At 44.6% G+C, this 17,739-nt stretch overlaps 1 protein-coding gene across 1 annotated transcript in view; it reads right to left on the bottom strand.

The window, feature by feature from the left end:
• Positions 1-5,496: 5,496 nt before the first annotated feature.
• The window catches only part of LOC131260546 (uncharacterized), a 38,517-nt gene continuing 26,274 nt past the window's right edge, over positions 5,497-17,739 (bottom strand). The window contains exons 6-9 of the mRNA XM_058262297.1: positions 12,668-12,695; positions 10,179-10,263; positions 9,858-10,064; positions 5,497-5,693 (exon numbers count right to left, since the gene is read on the bottom strand). Of these exons, the coding sequence (XP_058118280.1) occupies positions 5,497-5,693; positions 9,858-10,064; positions 10,179-10,263; positions 12,668-12,695 (517 nt within the window). The remainder of the gene's footprint in view (positions 5,694-9,857; positions 10,065-10,178; positions 10,264-12,667; positions 12,696-17,739) is intronic.

Consider the following 17,739-nt stretch of genomic DNA (forward strand, 5'->3'; position numbering starts at 1 on the left):
TGACGGCGCAGAGATCGCCGGTTGGCGTCTGATCTTCATCGGCGAACACGCAAATGAGCGGTTGATAGTGTGCGTGAGATCACGGTCGAGGAATGCGAACATCGCGTCCCGAGTATAAGCATATAACAAACATAAAACATAAACCAATTATTCAAATAAAATGTCCAGTTTAAATTTAAATGTTCACTTCCTTTACTTCATACAAGTGGCCAAACGAAGAACACGTTATCAAAAATGATGGTAAAGAGATTACCTAACGGCAACAATGATCTGTTTTGCTTACATCAAAGGCTGGTAAAAAACACTTGGTCTCGGGTGGGGGGAATGAAATATGGGAGAACCTACAATATTCTGAAAGGAAGAAAAAGGAATTCAGTATTTAAAACCATGAAAGTAGGTCAGAATATCTCGTAGCTCCATGGCTGGCGTATGATGTTATGTAAACCGTACCAGGCTCTTGAACACACGCTGTCTAGTGGGGCTTATGTGGGATTTCCAAACTATTGCCGTTCGAAGACGATGGTTGCGTCGTACATGAGATGAATAGCGTAGTCGATGGTACATAGTTGATTGAATCTTTGAAGCTTGATTTCCACGAGGTAGGGAAAGCCGGTGGAGCGGTGGGATATTTGTCATGTATCGAGCGCGGCCAACGGAACCTTCCTCGAGTAGGTCGTATGCAAATAACTGCATCCCACAACTTTTGCACATTGCTTCTTTAGTCGACACCACCAACGTGAAGGCGTATGGAGTCCTTTTAGCTGTCGTCTCACATTTTCCCCATTCGTCGGGAAAACTTTGGACAAAGCAAACGGACCGGCAGAAGTCCGACCGGAAGGTTGACGATCTTGGGTGGTACAAAATTCAATAAAACATTCTGCTGACAACGAAGCCATTACATAACTGAAGACATACCAAGCGGAACGGCATCTGGTACGTATGTACGTACGGAAACGGGTGTGTGCTGACCGTCCACACTCGGTTAGCGCTCTATGCAAAAACGTTAGATTATCCTGTTTGATAATTCATGAAGCTGAAGGGTTCGGAAAAATGGAGCTTTACCGTAATAGACGTTTTCAGGGAGCAAGAGAAAACTCGCTTCATACACCACTTATGCAAACAATCCCAAAGCATCTCATGCGGTATTGACTAAGCATATTCTCCTTGGAAGAGCTTTGGTAGTACAGCTATAAATCTGAAGGATAATACATTGTAAACAACGTTTTAAAACGACACGATAAGTAATTATGTTTGTGAAAATACTTACTGAACTACCGAATCGGTTTTCCATAATTCAAGACTGCATGGAAATTATGTGAAATGAAAGCTGTTTGATTTTGTCTAATTTGTGAATTGATTTTATTTTTCTACAATCTTTTGGAATCGGTTTCGGTTACGAGGCAATAATAAACTGGGACCAATACCTAAAGGTACAATTGGAATCGAAGGCGCGGGTATAATTCAAAACGAGAAGGAGTATCGGTCCTGGGTATAAAAGTGACTGTGCATTATTTGAATTTTCACGAAACGTAACTGAATTGGGGCTTTTTTTCGGGGTTGATTTTGCATCATTCTTACTTTAACTGATGTTCCTAACAAGTTGGACCATTGATTGATTGTTGGTGGGTGATACGGAAAAGCTGATTGTTGTTATCATCGATCGGCAAATCGAGCGTTATTTCGTAACGATTGGGTGGATTGTTATCGTTGCGCAAGGAAGTTGCAGTACGGATTGCACGTGCAATGTTCGAAAGTTTCTGATTTAGGCAAAAGGTTCACGAGTTTAAAGTGAGACTAGAGGGTCTAGTAAGAAGGGACTGGAATTTTCAAACACTGGAAGCGTTAGGAATGTGTGTGGAGTTGTATCTTGCAAGCAGCACGCCGTTCAACGGCAGGTGCCACCAATTGCCAAATGGGGGATATGTATTGGGGCATATTAAGGTTTCTCTTATGCATGTTAGTTCATAAAAATTCGCATCCTTGAGCACCGCTCACGCAGTTGCTCGTGCGTTTCCAAAGGCTTGCAAATTTGCGCCCACAATTTAACCTCCTCGGTCGGAATTTCGCTTCCTACAATGCTTCCCCGGCTCCCGGGCGAAGCGTCAACATAAAGCATTACAAACATTCAGTAACGGACATGTCCACCAAGTTTCGTCAAAAATTCTGCTCACGTGTAACGGTCGTCCAGCGATCGTACGTTTCGCTCCGATTAGAACCTGCGCTTCTCGCCTGCCGGGAAATTGCTTGCCAATTGTTCCTGTTCGTTATGAAACTTCCTCTTTGAGCTCGCGCGTATGCTAATCAAATGTGTTAAATGTGTTTTGTTTGTTTCAATCAGATTTTGAGCTCCACATCGTCTCGCATTCCACGGCAATGTATGCTGCGTTTTTGGTTTGTTTTGTCAGTTAATATTAATTTGTTTTGGTAACGTCTCTATAGCATATGTAACACGCGTTTATTACGTGCCCCGTCTAGCTCGGCTAACGGCACATCTAAAATGTCGATAAGTTTTGAACATCGATTTGAAAATTCTCTAAAAAACAGTTACAATTGCCACTAGGTTATGCAGTGTTCTCGCGTTTTCGTGTGGTTTGCGGTCTTCCCTTCCATTAAATCCTAAATGCTATCAATGTTGGCTCCGACCAGAATGATTGTTTCAATCGTTACGTTATCTGCAGATTGTGGTTTGTCTTGTCTGCCACGTAGTTAACTTGTATCACTCCGCCCATGGTTTCTCTGTGAGTTTAGATTGTATAGTTATCTTATATTTAGCCGTCCCGGTCGCACTTTTCTTGCCAACTTTGCCGTCCATTAATGACACTTATACAATTGTTCGATAACATATGGGTAGCTGATAAGGGGGTTTCTTTCTGCAGCTATTATTGTTCAGGGGTCGTTGAGCGGCGTTCTAGTTATGTTTAAATATGTTATGGGGCTTTGTGTGCGTGTGTCTGTTACTGAGTATTCTCTCTGCTCTGGAAGGGGAAAAGCCTCATCTTCGGCACGACAAACATTTTTTTGCAAATTCTCCTCCATAGCTTGTGCTTTGAGCGGGGTACTAACATCTAACGTAACGTTCCGTATCATAAACGGCATCTATCCACCGATAACATCTTACCTACGGTCGACCACATTCCGTCTAGTTTGCACAAAATCGTATCGAAAACGTTGTGTATCGAATCGTCTAGAAGAGGATGGTCAATTGCTAGGTTCTACCCGTATTTAGTAAGTACTCTCTTATGTAGCGGATAGCGCCATGCGGAGCGCTTGTTGTTGTTTTCTTTTAACACTAGACGAATTTGTTCTATAAACTAACGGGTGGCGGGAGAACGATGGGGAGGAAGGGGAAAGGAAATGGTATGTTCTTAATTATGTTATAATGTTTGCTTCATTAGCGTGCGGGAAGATGACTTCCAACCTCATTGCGTATGAGACCGGAAGTCCCCTTCTAACGCACCGCTAATATGCGGTGCAATGTTGTCTCTTCCGTATTTGAAACTTACATATATCTCGAAACTTTTACGGTGGCTGTAAATTCGCAGAAATTATGCGTTGTTCTTATCTGTTGGAGCGCTGCTGCCTCCAACCTTTTTTAGGATATAACATTTCTGGATCGAGGATCGTTTTGGAAAACTAAAGCTAACCTAATAACGTTCATTCTTTATTCCTCGTGCTTCGAACTTCTATTCCAATGGCTGACGGTCGGCTTAACACTATCGACGTGAGTGTGTAAACGTACGTTCAATGTGATTTTTTTATCATATTCCATCCTCATACCACTCTTCCATTGTGCAATAGAAATGTTTGCATAAAATCCAACTGGTACGCGCCGCCATTCGCAAAACTGCACCGTAAATCGACAACCTAGCTCGCGCGTTAAGTTGATGTAGAATTAAGCTTTACCACAATTTCTTCGACACCGACGACGATCGTGCAACGCACCGTGATCTTGTTGTCGAGCTTTGCGAATATTTTAATACAAACATTATTTATTAAGTTGCAGGAATAACCGATAAAATACTGACAATTGGTCTTTTGTGTTGATTGTTGTGCCTTGTGCAGGCTGTAAAAAAACGCCCCACTACTGGTTGGAGCTTTGAGGATCCAAAAATTATCTATAGTTTGGGGGTTTGAATCCATGTCGTTCAAAAGTCTTCTGTTACGCTTCCGGAACGAATGATAAATGACTTTTACATATCTTACATAGTTTAAAAATTTGCAGCATAATAACATGATTAAATCTCTGTCATCGCTTGAACGGGATAAGTGTCACGAAAGTGGGTCCGATGAGGTAAATAATTGTTGTTTTTTCTTTCTTCCATGCTTGTTGTAATCGGTCGAGCGTATTTGTTTTTAAATCTACTTTTGATTCTGTTTCGCCGACGGACGCGTTTACCGGCAGTCACATTGTCATCCATCGTTAAGGTGTTTCTTTAATCATCTTGCCACTTTTTTCAAATTGTCATAACACTAGCTCTAACGTGTAGTTCGTCTAATCATTAGGAAGGCAATACTGATTCTCTTCATAAATCTATTTGTTTGTGGATCTTTTTCTATGCTTTTGCTTGCTCAGTGATGCTTTTAAAAATTATTACAAACGACTCACATCTCCGATTGCCTGCCTTCGATCTCCGGTAACATTAAACGTATGTGGTTTTGTTTGCTAGCTTATTAAACGATTGTTTCCATACAATAACCATCACACCTATGCTGGCCGTACATGCTGACCATACAGAAAGCATACAGTACACTCACAGTAATTTAGTGTGTGTTGTTGTGTTTGTGTTTTTACTTGTTTTAATGTCTTTTTATGCCTCTTGTTAGGGGGTATCTTAAAGTTACAAACCCAGTTCGTCCTATAAAACGACACTCACAAGCGGTACGCCAAGGGCAGGGGCAAATGGGACTCGCTATCAAAGATGCTAGCAGAGGTTGGTTACTGTATGACACTGATTGCTGGCTCCTTTTGTGACTGTTTGTCTGCGGTTTTCTAAAACACTGAATCGGTGGAGTGAGAGAGTTCGGTTTGTGCTCTCGAGGTGAGCTGCAAGGGAAAGCATAAAAGCAGATTTTAATATGAAACCATTTGGTACACGAAGAACACGATCGATGGGTGCAATTTTGGGTGCGTATAGCTACAACACGATGTTTCATTCAATATTCTAATGAATGCCAAAACATATGCTAGACAGCGTCACATGGATACATCTGTCATGATTTATCGCACGGAATGGAATATGAGGGTCGGGCATTATTGGACCACAAACAACGTTCTCCAAAACGAATAAACATATTTATGAGGGCAATTATTGGCAAACCATTTTTCCTACAGTGAAACCTACCATTTGGTGGCGTTAAGAAAAATTCACACGTACCTTAGCTGCTCGCTGAGAGTATTTGTTGAGGGTGTCTACGGGACAACACCACGACACACTTGGTGCTAAATATGTTAATGTTTGGATCGATTATGATGGATAGTTGGGTAGGGTGGCCACCTTAGAAGATGAAATCTCCACAGTCCATCGCGTAGTCAAAGTCTTCACCCCCCACGTCCTCGATGCCGTGGAAGTCGAACGGTCCGACGTCGGTGTGGTAGATCCCACCAGCACACGGCGCTTCTATCATGTTGGTACAGTGGGTGGTGGGGAGGGCATGCAGCGTGATTGAATCCTCGCACTGGGACCAGGTAAGTGCTGAGTGGAGAAGGGGGGGAGAAAAAGATGAAGTAATGTAAAAATATTTGGTAAATTAAAGGTTATACTAAATGCACTAAATGAATTAATAGGATTTATTTTATTTTAGTTCGAAAAAAGAATCCCTTCTTTGCGTGGCAAAAACTTTTCCTTTTGTCCCTTAACAAGGATCAATTCTTCACCTGCTGGATTATCTATCATCAAATGCTTGAATGCATTTATTTTTGCTTCCGTGCAGTTTTTCAAGGAACAACTTTGTAAGATTTCGCAAACATATTTTCCGGGAAAAAGTTTTTTCTTCAAACACGATCTATATTTCTCTCGCCCTCCCGCAGAGAACGCATTTTATGGTTCGCTGAAAAATATTATCTTGTCCAAATCTGGCTGGCAAACTTTCTACAAGCAGCAGCATCAGCGCGATGCGTACATAAAAAAAATCAAATAAAAGTTTTCCAATAAATTTGTCAATCAATGAAAGAGAGAAAATCTCCTGGGAGGAAAGAACATCAAGCAAAAAACAAGTAAAAAAAAAAATCAAGGACCAAGTTTAAATTTGAAGTCCATCTTGAGATCGAGGATAGTTCATCATCTCTCACCATCCTGTCATTGGCGAATGGCTTCGAACCAGCGCTTGAAGGACATTAAAGAGAAAAACGAACAATCTTCTAGCGTCCATTAATCCTGGGGGCCCCTGGGAAGCTGGCGAGCCATCGCTTTCGAATTCCACCCACCCGACCCACCGTTTTATCCGACCGACGATTTCAATTAGCCAATCAAACATTCATCGTATCGTTATCCTTGAAATGTGATCCATTTGTTTAATGTGATTGTAAACTTTCCATTTAACCTTGACCGTGTTTTGGTGCCCCTTCACTTGTTCGAAGCATGTTTATTTTTTATATCCATGTGAAAGTACTCAAGCAGATTTGGGTTGCTTAACAGAGCAAAGAGAAAATAGAGGAAGAGAGCGTTCTTCCTTGGCGCAAGCTCCTTTTTGCATCCACTTTTGGAAAAACTCTTGCCACTCCAGACATTGGGATGGGTAGAAAAGTAATCAAACTTGTGCTGTTCCCTCCTACGGGCTCGTGGGAATTACTTTACCACAGCACAATATCCTATCCACATAAACCGTTTTTTGTGTTCGCTCCGTCGTGATCGAGCTGTTGTTTCTTATAGTCACAGCTTCCCCTATCGCCCCTCAACCCTGGTACCCTAGGGAGCTGCGTTCACTCGCCTCACAACCGAAAGGGGCCTAATCAAAGTCAAACCATGAAACATGATAATCATCATCAGCATCATCACCAGCGGAATCCGTCGTCCTTAATCCCCGAGTCCCTCGCTGTGGCTCATTTGCACTTGTATTAAAGTAACAATAGGAAAAGGGGAAAACAAAAACCACCAGCGTAAGGCGGCTAGCAAAACGTGGTTTTCTTTTCCCTCTCCCTTACGAATGTCGTCATCATCGGTTCGTCATCATAATCGCGGTACGCGGTTTCGTCATCGACGAATGAGGTGGTGCCAAAGTTGGAGCTGCTTTTTGCTCCCTTATTATGGAAGGTATGCCTTTCTCCAGCAACGGAAATGGCTAAACGGAGCAATAAGTCCCGGGCTTGGTTCGAAAAACGCTACCAAACGGATGGGCAAGAACGCGCAACAGTGAACAGAGCGTGGGAAAACTTTTTCCACTACTTGGGGCGGAGAAGGCGGAGACGGTTGGGATTGCGTATAAGATACCACCAAACATACCGGAAGGTGGCTGCGGTGACCACGGAAAAGGGGTTGTTTTATGATGAGAATCATCCCCTTTTTCTTTTCTCTTTCACGTAGAGCGGGGGAAAAAATATAAACAACAAAACACCACCGGAAATGGTCGGAATGGAGCCCAGAAATGTCTTACTTTGTGCAAAACTGAATGGCGATGAAAAAATGTGCGCTCACAAATGCCATGGAATGGCCGCGGTTCGCCTCGGTTGGTGATTAATATGCTTCTTCCTGGCGTTAATTACTTGAAACCCTTTTTCCATAACAAAGGGACGCCTGTCAGTGGCCGGCCGAAGGGCCGAGCGTGGTGGACGCAAAAGTTTGTGCAATATCATTTTCAGGATCCCAAATTCAATCAAAGTTTTGTCTTTTCTTTTTTGCATTGTTTTGTTTCACTGGTGACAGTTTGGCGCCTTCCGGGGCCGCGCCGAACGCAGAGATCATCGGCAAAATGGACACGCAATTGGGAAAAGTTTCTTCCCGGTCGGCGGATGCGGATGTTTTGCACGTAAATCTTTCGGTCCGTAGCGCAAGAATGGTTGTATTCTGTGTTTGCTGTCGCCGGGAAACTCGGTGGCCCGTGAAATGATATCGAGAAAATAGACATTAATTTGGATCGACTTGTCATTAGAGCAAAATGAAACAATTACTGGCAGCGGCGTCTTAATTTGTGCTCCTATTGGTTTCTTTTCGCGTTTGGAGCAACGCTGGTTATGGCGTATTTTTCGAAGGATATTGAATAAAGGTATTAAAAATAAATAATGTTATTGAAATAACTTTTTCTTAGATAGCTGAATCGCATACCAATATAGTAGCAATATATTATTATCGTGTTATTAATATTTTTTTTTGTTTAAACTGATTTACAGGTAAATATTTTGTGTTTTTATTGATAGTATCAAAAAACACAAAAGCTAGTACGACATATGCAATGAAGCCTAGAGAATTTTATACCATAATATATTTCTCAACCAACTTAATTACGATTTTCCTACGAAGTACGATTTTCCTTTGGATTTAGACTTCCCAACTATAATCTATTTTCCTTGGCGCATTTGGCTAAATTTTATTTTATTTGTTGAATAACTTCCTATGATTGAATATTTTCCTACGAGCGGCTTCCCCGATGAAGAGAAAAATTAATTACAAGCATCAAATTGAATACGTTCGCAGGTTTTCTTCTAAACCAATGAGCAGGGTTTTTTTCCGGTGTGATGAATGTGTGCATTGATTATCAAATCCCCAAACACTCCCCTTCAGTCCTTCCAAGCGTTTCCAGAGAATGGCGCTAAGGATAAATCAGAGTGCAAGGGTTGGAAGAACGCAGGAGTGGAAAAGTGTATGCCTTTCCATTCGCGTGTTCGGTGTTCCTCTATGAATCGTCATTCACTGATATCGAACGAGTGAACTGCCACGAGTGCTTTATTCCAGCTCAATATGTTCCCGTTTTCTGCAGTTCGTCAGCTAGAATCACTCTTACCACATTCAATGGTCCTTTCGCAATCGACAATGTTCTCTGCCAGCAAACGCGCTTGGATGAGTGAACGATAATAATGGGAAACTGGGAAAGTAAAACAACCGATAAAAGCAAAGCTCCACGCTAACCCGCAATCATCATCTCGTATGGCATTGCCATTCATCATCCTCAACCATATGGTTTGCCTTTGATCAGTGATGTTTCAATTTTTGGGACGATTTGGGAAATCGGGAGGGTGGGAAAGAAAATAAAAAAAAAGAAACTCGGAATGCTGGGCATACATTCCGGATTCAAGCCGGCCGAGAGCCTTGGCAACATCGGCAGCGACAAATTCCCCGTCAGCCACGGTGCTGGAGGCTTGGCTCGTATCGAATCCAATTTATTTCCTTTTCTACGATGAAAATCAATTTTCACACACCGATGAGCCGGTGATGACGTTACGCCGGGGAATGGGGATTTTTGCATGGGGGGAGTCCAATGTTTCAGAGGGTTTTTTTTCTGTTCTATCGTAGGTCACCGACCGAAAAAAGGTACTGAAAACGGTGCGTTCGTTGGCTGCTGTTGTTCGATCGAGTGACAAATTGGTTCGAATACGGATCGAAATTCTTTGAGACAAATGTTAAGCTGTGTTGCAAAAGCCGGATGACGATTGATAGATGTCAGGATTGTACCGATACCGAGGCTGGCGCGTGAGTGGAATATTCAAAATCTTATTCGACAAAATGCAACGAAAGATGTACTCAATAGCGAAGGATCTATTCCCGTTTTATCAACTAGAATTGTTCTTAATAAAAGGATTCAATCTCAACTAGGAAGGCTAAAAGGCCTCTTACGTGTCATTACATCTTACATCACCTTCGGATGATTATTTACCACGAGAGCGGGAAAGCAAGTGGGAGGGTGGGATTTGGGGAAAAATCACTTACCCCCGCTCCAGATGCCGTTCGGTAGGGTCGCCCAACCCCAACCGTGGCCCCAGGGCAGGGCACAGGCCAGCGATCCCTTCGGTTCCGCGTTGTCCTGCGCGCTCTTCTTGATGATGGCAACGGCCGCCTCGCCCTTCACCTTCGTCGTGTTGTGCTCGATGGTGTGCCGATTTTTCCGCCTAGCCGAAACCTCCGTGCTGGTGGCGGCTGGAAAAAGAGGAAACCCGCCGAAGCTTTAGGATCGTACAAAAACATTCACCCGGTCACATAGTGGACACGGCAAACCCGGTGGTGATGCCGTGGTCCGTAGCGTACACTCACGTCGTATCCGTACGATCGGTCTCCGCAGGACACCCATTAGGTGTGGTTTATCGACGACCAGCTCGATCTGTGGCGGTGGCGGCAGCTGTGGAGGAGAAACCCGGAGGGAAGGGTGATTTGTCAGTCGCCGCGTACAAAGTGCAGATAGACGGGTCGGGTTGCCACGTGTTTTGCTTTGCTGTGGGGCGCAATAGAATTGAGGAGAAGTTCCCCTCACATCCCGCAGGACCTTTTGGGGCTTTGTTCTGTTTTGGGGTATTTTTGTTTGAGATTTAGGTTTGCCATCCGCTAACCGCAACCAACGCAATGGTTCATTGTGTAGGTCGAAGTGAATCGGTGGGCCACAGTACACCGTACCGAAAATAGACAACATTGGTGGTTGGAAAAAAGGGAAAACCCTCCACCGAAGCCAGTGCGTTTTCCGTAAAGAGACTATTTTGATAAAATTTATAAAAAAACCAATACCAAAAAGGAAAAAAAACACCGAAGAAAAACACCGATTTCAACCAAAGTTACTCCCGGGATTTAAAAAGGTTCGTTTTTCCGGGGAAAATGGTGACCGGCCGCGTTGGCCAATACGCCGGTCGCCGGTAGCATTGACCCGGGAAGAAAACGGCACCACCGCTTAGCGATGAAAACAAGAGCCAAAATGGGTTGATGCGAAAGATAAAGGAAAAATTCAATTAGGAATTAACGAAGATTGGTGCCCCTTTGCGCAGGTGATGTCGGTACGGGAGACCGGGCGCCTCCATCCCACGCGATGGGAGTGGTAGTGGATGTGGTGATGGTGGTGGTGTGGGGAGTTTCATTGCGTTTGGGTGAGCACTTTATCAAAAAGTCAGCCAGCCAGTAACCCGTCGTGGCTCGACGGCTGGCCGGGAAGTAAATCCTGATTACGCGCGTACTTTCGCTTCTGGTTTCGGTTCGGCGCGAAGCGTGGGCGTGGGTGGGGTCGGACACGGGGAGCGACCCGGAAAATCCGGATGAAAGCCGGTATCTGGTTTATAACATGGTATTTTTCTTTTATTTTTCAGCGGTCCATTTGCACGGGCTGGATGTAACCGATCTACAAAAGTTAAGAGAGAAGGCAGTAAAACGAAGAAAAAGGCTTGATGCTCCCCAGTAATCCTTTGGGTAATGTGTTTGTGTGTTTGTGTGGGAGATATTTTTACTTTCTAAGTTAACTTGATCGTTCGATTTCTAGCGGTTCCAGCGTCATAGTTTACTTTATTATTCCTATGTCCTGCGGAGGGTTTCCAACAATATTGACGAATACACTTCTTTGTAGTTAGAAAGTGATACTAATGTTTAATTTAATTAATTGAATAGTTAAAATATGTCTAGGAACAATTTTATGAGGTCCCGGATTATCTGATGAACAGAATAATATAATTGAACAAAAATGTAAACGATCCTGGTTTCATGATAAGAATCCGTCCGTGGTTAGTAATGAATTTTCTAGTAGAATTATCTTTCCCTATCATGGTTGAAGTATTGGAAAGGATCAGCAGTAAGTACCGAAAAAATAAGAAGAGATTGGCTACATAAACTTCGCCGGTCCTTCTAATTCCACCTCATCGCCGAAACTACTCCCGGTAAGCCAGCAGTGTTCGACCCGAAAAGTTATATCAATGTCGAAATCGATGTTTCAATGATGCTTGGAAGTTATGGAGATATGTCCGGAGAATAAATATACAACCGCTCCGCAGATTTCTGGGTATCCCGGCCGGCGCACGGCTCGTACACGGTCATCGTCAATTTCGGGTCGGAAATAGGAAAAGAGCAATCGGAAATGGCACGAAATGGATTCACTGGATGAATTCGATGGTTCGGGAGCTGTCGAACCGAGATGGGACCGTTGTTACTGTTGAGGAGCCAGCCGGGGATGGGAAGCTCTCTTTGAGCCAAGAACCAACCAAGATGTTGGACGGGGCGGATCGATGGAAATGTTGCGAGAGTGGAACACCATAACTGGCGCTCGTTGTGTATTTGATTGGCACTTTGCTCAAACGAATTTCGAAGCTCATTTCGATGAAGTTCTGTTGTGATTGCAAAGCCGCATAATGAGATGTTTTCACAATTCACAATTTTGTATCAATAAAATAGATGTTTTTATTTCGGTGAAGTTCCGAAGAGGAGTAAAAAGTATGTCAGGTGTCCGGTTAATTTCCTCTAAATTTTTTGCGATTAAATTTTTACCAACATCGTTCATTTCCATCGCCTCATGCTCCCTCAGCATTGGTTCGGGAAAAATGCGATAGAAAATTTAGAAATCAGTAGGCGACAGTTTAATTGATGTTCACAATCCAATACGAATTGATTGCCTCGATAACCCAGCTTATCATTCGGCAACCACCACTCAGAAGGAAAGCTCAATATTTGCTTGTTTGCGAAAGCGACGGAGGGGGGGAATGTCCAATGAAGCGGCAGAAGATAAAAGCAAAGCCAGTGGCAATATATAGGCAATGAGATCTTAGAAAATAACTTACCGTTTTCGTGATTGCGGCAATCCAGTCGCTGTGAAAACAAAAAGCAAAAGGAAAGTACAGTTTCGCACAGGCAGTTAGTGCGATGAGTGAAATGGCTTCGAGCCAGATAGCAACATTGGCTAGCAGCGCTGACGGGGACAAATAGTGGTGAAGCTTAAAACGTTGTTACATTGTCGAAAGCGCTCGATCGGGAGAATGGCACCGGGGCAAGTGAGTCAACATCAAGCGCTCGTTTGATTTCTCGTCGGATTTCATTTGCTCAGCTTGCACGAGCTTTACTGTTTACCCGAACGAACGGGGAAAGGGCTGGCGGAGGTGTCGGGGACTTGTTATCTGGCAATCTTGTAGAAGGAAGGGAATCACAATTTGAAGTGTAGCATTTCCTAAATTCGATCGTTGGGATGAACAGAGTATAATTGGTTCTATTTACTCGATTTAGTTCGATTTGAAATGAAATTGTGCTTATGAGAAGTTATCATTAGATTCAGTAGTTTCTAAGACTAAGAGTAGCTCATTGTAGAAGCAATTGACACATGCTTTTTCTTTAAACTACAGTAATTTTGTGCGAATCCTCTGCCTCTTTAAACTAAGATATTTGGAATTAAACAATTGGTCAGTAAAACAGTTCAACTGCTCGAAATTCTAATTCGTCGATAGGTGAAACCAACTGTGAATTTCTAAAATGATATAATTGTGCGGTCCTTCCCAACCCTTTGCTGAAAGATGGACGCCTGTTTATGTATTCGAATTTTCCAAACCTCAGCCTTACTCGGTACGGCCGAAACAAGTATCACGTTTCGTGTTCCATCTGGCCCGAAGCGTGGCGGTTGAGTGAAGGCGTCTACTTAAGGCCACAACTATGGCGATGGTTGGGGAAATTTTCAATTTAAATTCAACATAGCACTACCGGCACGTGCTCTGGTGAGGACGCACGTGCCCGAAGCGGTCTGTGATGCCCGGGGGTGTGTGGAGATGTTTATTTTAAGTTTCGCTCGGCAGCCATCGTTAAAAGTGCACACTAAAAATAGTCACACCGGGAGAAGTTTAGTGTCCTGAGGGCGTGTTTTGGGAAGGGAGCCGCAGTCAGCTGGTGTCGGAAGGAGCTCCATTGAGATGGTGCTGATTAAAGGCGATTCCGTTATGCAGATACACGCACGCACGGTTAGACGGCTTTCGGGGTGTTGTCGAAGAAGCTGAGGAGCAGCGTGAAGACGGAGTAGCTGAACTGCAGCACGGCCCAGCAGGTTGCGAGCGACATATCGTAGACACTGCCGCAACTGATGCGCAGTTCGTGCTCGGCTTGCGTCATCACGATCCGAATGCTCGAGTGGACCCGCCGGTAGCGCCGGTACAGTGGGCCCGACACTGGCCGAAGGTGATCCGTCCACTGGGAGCTGTACAGGTGGAACTTGATGGCGTACACCTGTTTCCGGTGAGAACGAGAGTGGGTCAGTTGGAGTCAGTTCCTTTACCCGCCGGCAAATACTCTCCTTCCAACGCAACGGACCTGTATTTTGAGTAAATCGCAAAGCCCTCCGAAGATGAGCATGTTCAGGCAGGCCGTCAGCGCGGCCAGGATGCTGTACAATGACTGGCCTCCCTCCTTGTTGATGACCATTTCGCAGCCGGCGAACGTGATGAGTGAAAAGTCCACGATAAGATTAAGCAGGAAGTATGGCTTCAGGTTGTTCCGCAGGGTACTCAGCTGCACCAGGAGCCGTTGATGCTCGAGGATACACCGCCGAAGTTTGAGATCCAGTGCGTCCCAGTACTGGGGTCTACGGGCTGCTACCAGTGAACCACAGTCGCTGAAAATCGCTTCGAATTCGTACCCGAGCCAATAGAACTCCATCGTGAGGCCACTGAGCAGCGTTGAGACGATCATGAGCGTGTGGATGAACATGAGCGACATGAGTGTGATCGCCAGCGGATACAGGAGCACGTTGACGGTATCGAGCAGAGGCAAACCGAACACGGCCAGTGGGCTGCTGTACTTGAGCACGTTGATCCAGAAGAACACCTGGGCGATGTTTTGCAGATAGAAAAGCCACAGGTAGAGCTTTACCTTCCCCGTAAGCCCACGACGGTCCGGCTGTAGCTCGTGAATGGTCTTCTGACGATGGGTTAGAAATTGCACCATCGCAGCAAGATCCCGCCGGAAGACAGCCAGAGATACCCAAAGCACGATGCACATCGCTCCAGTTAGCGTGACGAAGCTCATCGAGAAACTGCGCTCCGATAGGACACCGTCGCGATAGACGAACAGCATGGAGGTGATGGCGCTGGTTTCATACGACACGGCCAGCACGATGAATACCGCCTTCAGCCAGGTATTGCGATGTTCCAGACTCCACGAGAAGAACCCGATGAACCGATCCATGACGTTCACTATGCACGGGAGCTCGCGGTCGGTAATGCGTGGCCAGCGGGATGCCAACAGTTGGCCGATGGAATCCATGTTGTGTTGGGACTTCAAAATACCGTCGCTTGTTTGTCGAGCAGTTAATTTCACAAACGAACTTACTTTCGAGAGGTTCTTCGGCCAAGGATCATGGAACAATAAAGCGAGTGAATAGTCTGAGGTAGGCTTTTAACCTGCTCATTGGGCACCACTCGATGGGTGCGCTTGTAAGTCGGAAAGTTTTATGTCCAGGACTAGAAGTTTGTGAGTTTTTAGTTGGAAGTGGATAATTGCGCCCGTTCTTCGAACCGGTTCACACACATTGGGTGAATTTGGAGACGGTTGGTGTTCTTTACTTAACCGGATTTATTTATGATTCCTCACAACAGCATGTTTTCTTTGAATACATTTTTTGTGATTTTGAATTACATTTCAATTCAAGTAGAATAATATTGGAATGTATGATTACAAAAGTAAACCAGCTATTTTTTTTTAATTTAAACATTTCTTTGGCACCTAATTCAATTCTGCATCTGGTACTTTATGTTTTAAGATGTAAATGTTTTCCTGAATTATGCACGAAGGTCCAAAGTTTATCCTTCCTATTCTCACCACGAGCCCACTGTACGCCACTGGGACCGTGACAGATGATAATGGGAGAACATGAAAACTTTCCTACCCACGATCGGCCGTTTCGACGGGCTCGGAGAACGGGTTCGAATGAAAAGTTAATTTCTTGTCCTCCCGGGGGCTCCGCTGTGGGCAACCGGCGCGGTCATGGTGGCATGTTAGGCGTCTTTATTCACTGGCGCAACGAAAAAAAAGGCTTACCAACTGGCAACTTTAAGAGGTAGCACCAGCTGCCGCATTTACGGGTTGCCTTGGCGAGCCATTTTATGAAACATTTAATGCACCATCTGGTCTGGTCGGTGGCAATCGATGTGCCATAAACCTTAACCTTAACCACGCGAAGGAGGTTTGGCCGAAGGAAGCTGGCAGCGAGTAATGGGTCTTGCGCAGGGTGGAACTTGTGTACGAAGCAAAATTTCATCTTCAGAACTCTTTTTATTTCGTACGGTACACGGAAAGAACATTTAAAGATTGCGAGAACACTCGCCTTGGGTGGTGGTGGAATCTAATCTTTGCTAACCGACATCGTACAAAGTATAATAATCCAGTAGTAAACGGAAACAAAAATTCAAAAATAAATTAACTTCTCCACCGACGGGAGGCCATCAACATTAACATCAGCGGTTGCTACATCCGACGTTGAGCATTGTTAAACGTTGAAAAATCGCACTGAAAACGTTACTGAGCAAACAGTAATCGAATTCTAAAATCGTTGCTTTATGCCTCGGATTTCCGAAGCTTCTATTTCAATTCGTCGCCGGTGAAGGCAGGCTCGAGAGATCTCGGCGTCGACCCTTCGTCCCCAAACGGCGCCATCGATGGTGACAGTCATCGCAAACGCCGTGTTTGTACGACTTTGTTTGCACGATCCGAAGCGAAAACGACAAGAGCGTGTTGCCAGGCGAAAATGTTATCGCTAATTTATGTCAACAAATTCGCCCGTGTCCCATGTCACGGTGACCCCGTCCACCTTCGCCCAGCCCGACACCCGACCTTCGTGGATGAGAATTGGATTGAGGAGACCCCACTCGTGCAGTTATGGCTATTGCCATGGTGCCATTGCCGGTGGAGTCGGCACACCCGACCGATGTCCCGTGGCGCCTGTTCCCGTTTGACTGTCTCAATTATTGTCAGTGAATTGTTTGTCCTTTCTCGATATCTTTTACCATCTCTGTTTTTTTTCTCTGTTTTCCCTGCTCTGCCTACCATTTTGCTTGTTACTTCCGTCGGTTGAACCAGTCCAAAGCTATTTTCAGCAGGAGCAGAAGTCCCCAAGGTTTGCTCACCTTTACCGGGGAATCAAAGAAAAATTTATCATCTCGCTGTGGAGAGGCAAAGTTCGTTTGGTCGTGCTCCTTTCCGGCAGGTACACAGCATGACTCGATTCTACAGGCCATGGGCTTTGGCCTAACGGTGGATGTATATTTGGCTTTAATCCCGAAGACTTATCCATCACCGAAAGTTTTGTTTATTTGGGATGTTCGTGATTAGACAAACGGCGTTGTTTGTTCTGCGCTGCGAGTCAAAGGCGCTAGAGGACGCTGATGCTGCGTGTTCGTCGTTCCGATCTGGGCCTGAGAGTTGTGTGAAGAATCAACAAGTCACATTGTCACTTGAACCCGTACCGGGGGTTCGTGTTTGAATAGTTTCCATAGGAACGCTTCACTGTTTCGCTTATTCCACAAACTGCGCAGATTTTGTCGTTATTTGTTGGCACAACCGAAAAAACGTGAAGGGTGACTCTGATAAAAGTCTCTTCGGCCATTAAATCTCTAGTCTATTATACCCGCTACGTAAGCAATAAAATCCCAGGCTGAGTTCTATGTTCCTGAAACAAATTTCAATCCCTATAGGGCGTGTAATAAATTATCCAAAAGAACAAACAAGCCAGAACTCGTATTTACCAACTCGACTGTCGTCAGGGTTTAGTGCAGACCGTTGATGGTTGCGGTTCATTTGAGTCATGGAATCGAAAACCTTCCGCATCATCCGCTTACTATCGCTGTAAGCGGATGTCCCTCGACACTGTCGGGACTAATGG

The sequence above is a fragment of the Anopheles coustani genome, chromosome 3 (assembly GCF_943734705.1).
Source record: "Anopheles coustani chromosome 3, idAnoCousDA_361_x.2, whole genome shotgun sequence".
NCBI classification, from domain to species: Eukaryota; Metazoa; Arthropoda; class Insecta; order Diptera; family Culicidae; genus Anopheles; species Anopheles coustani.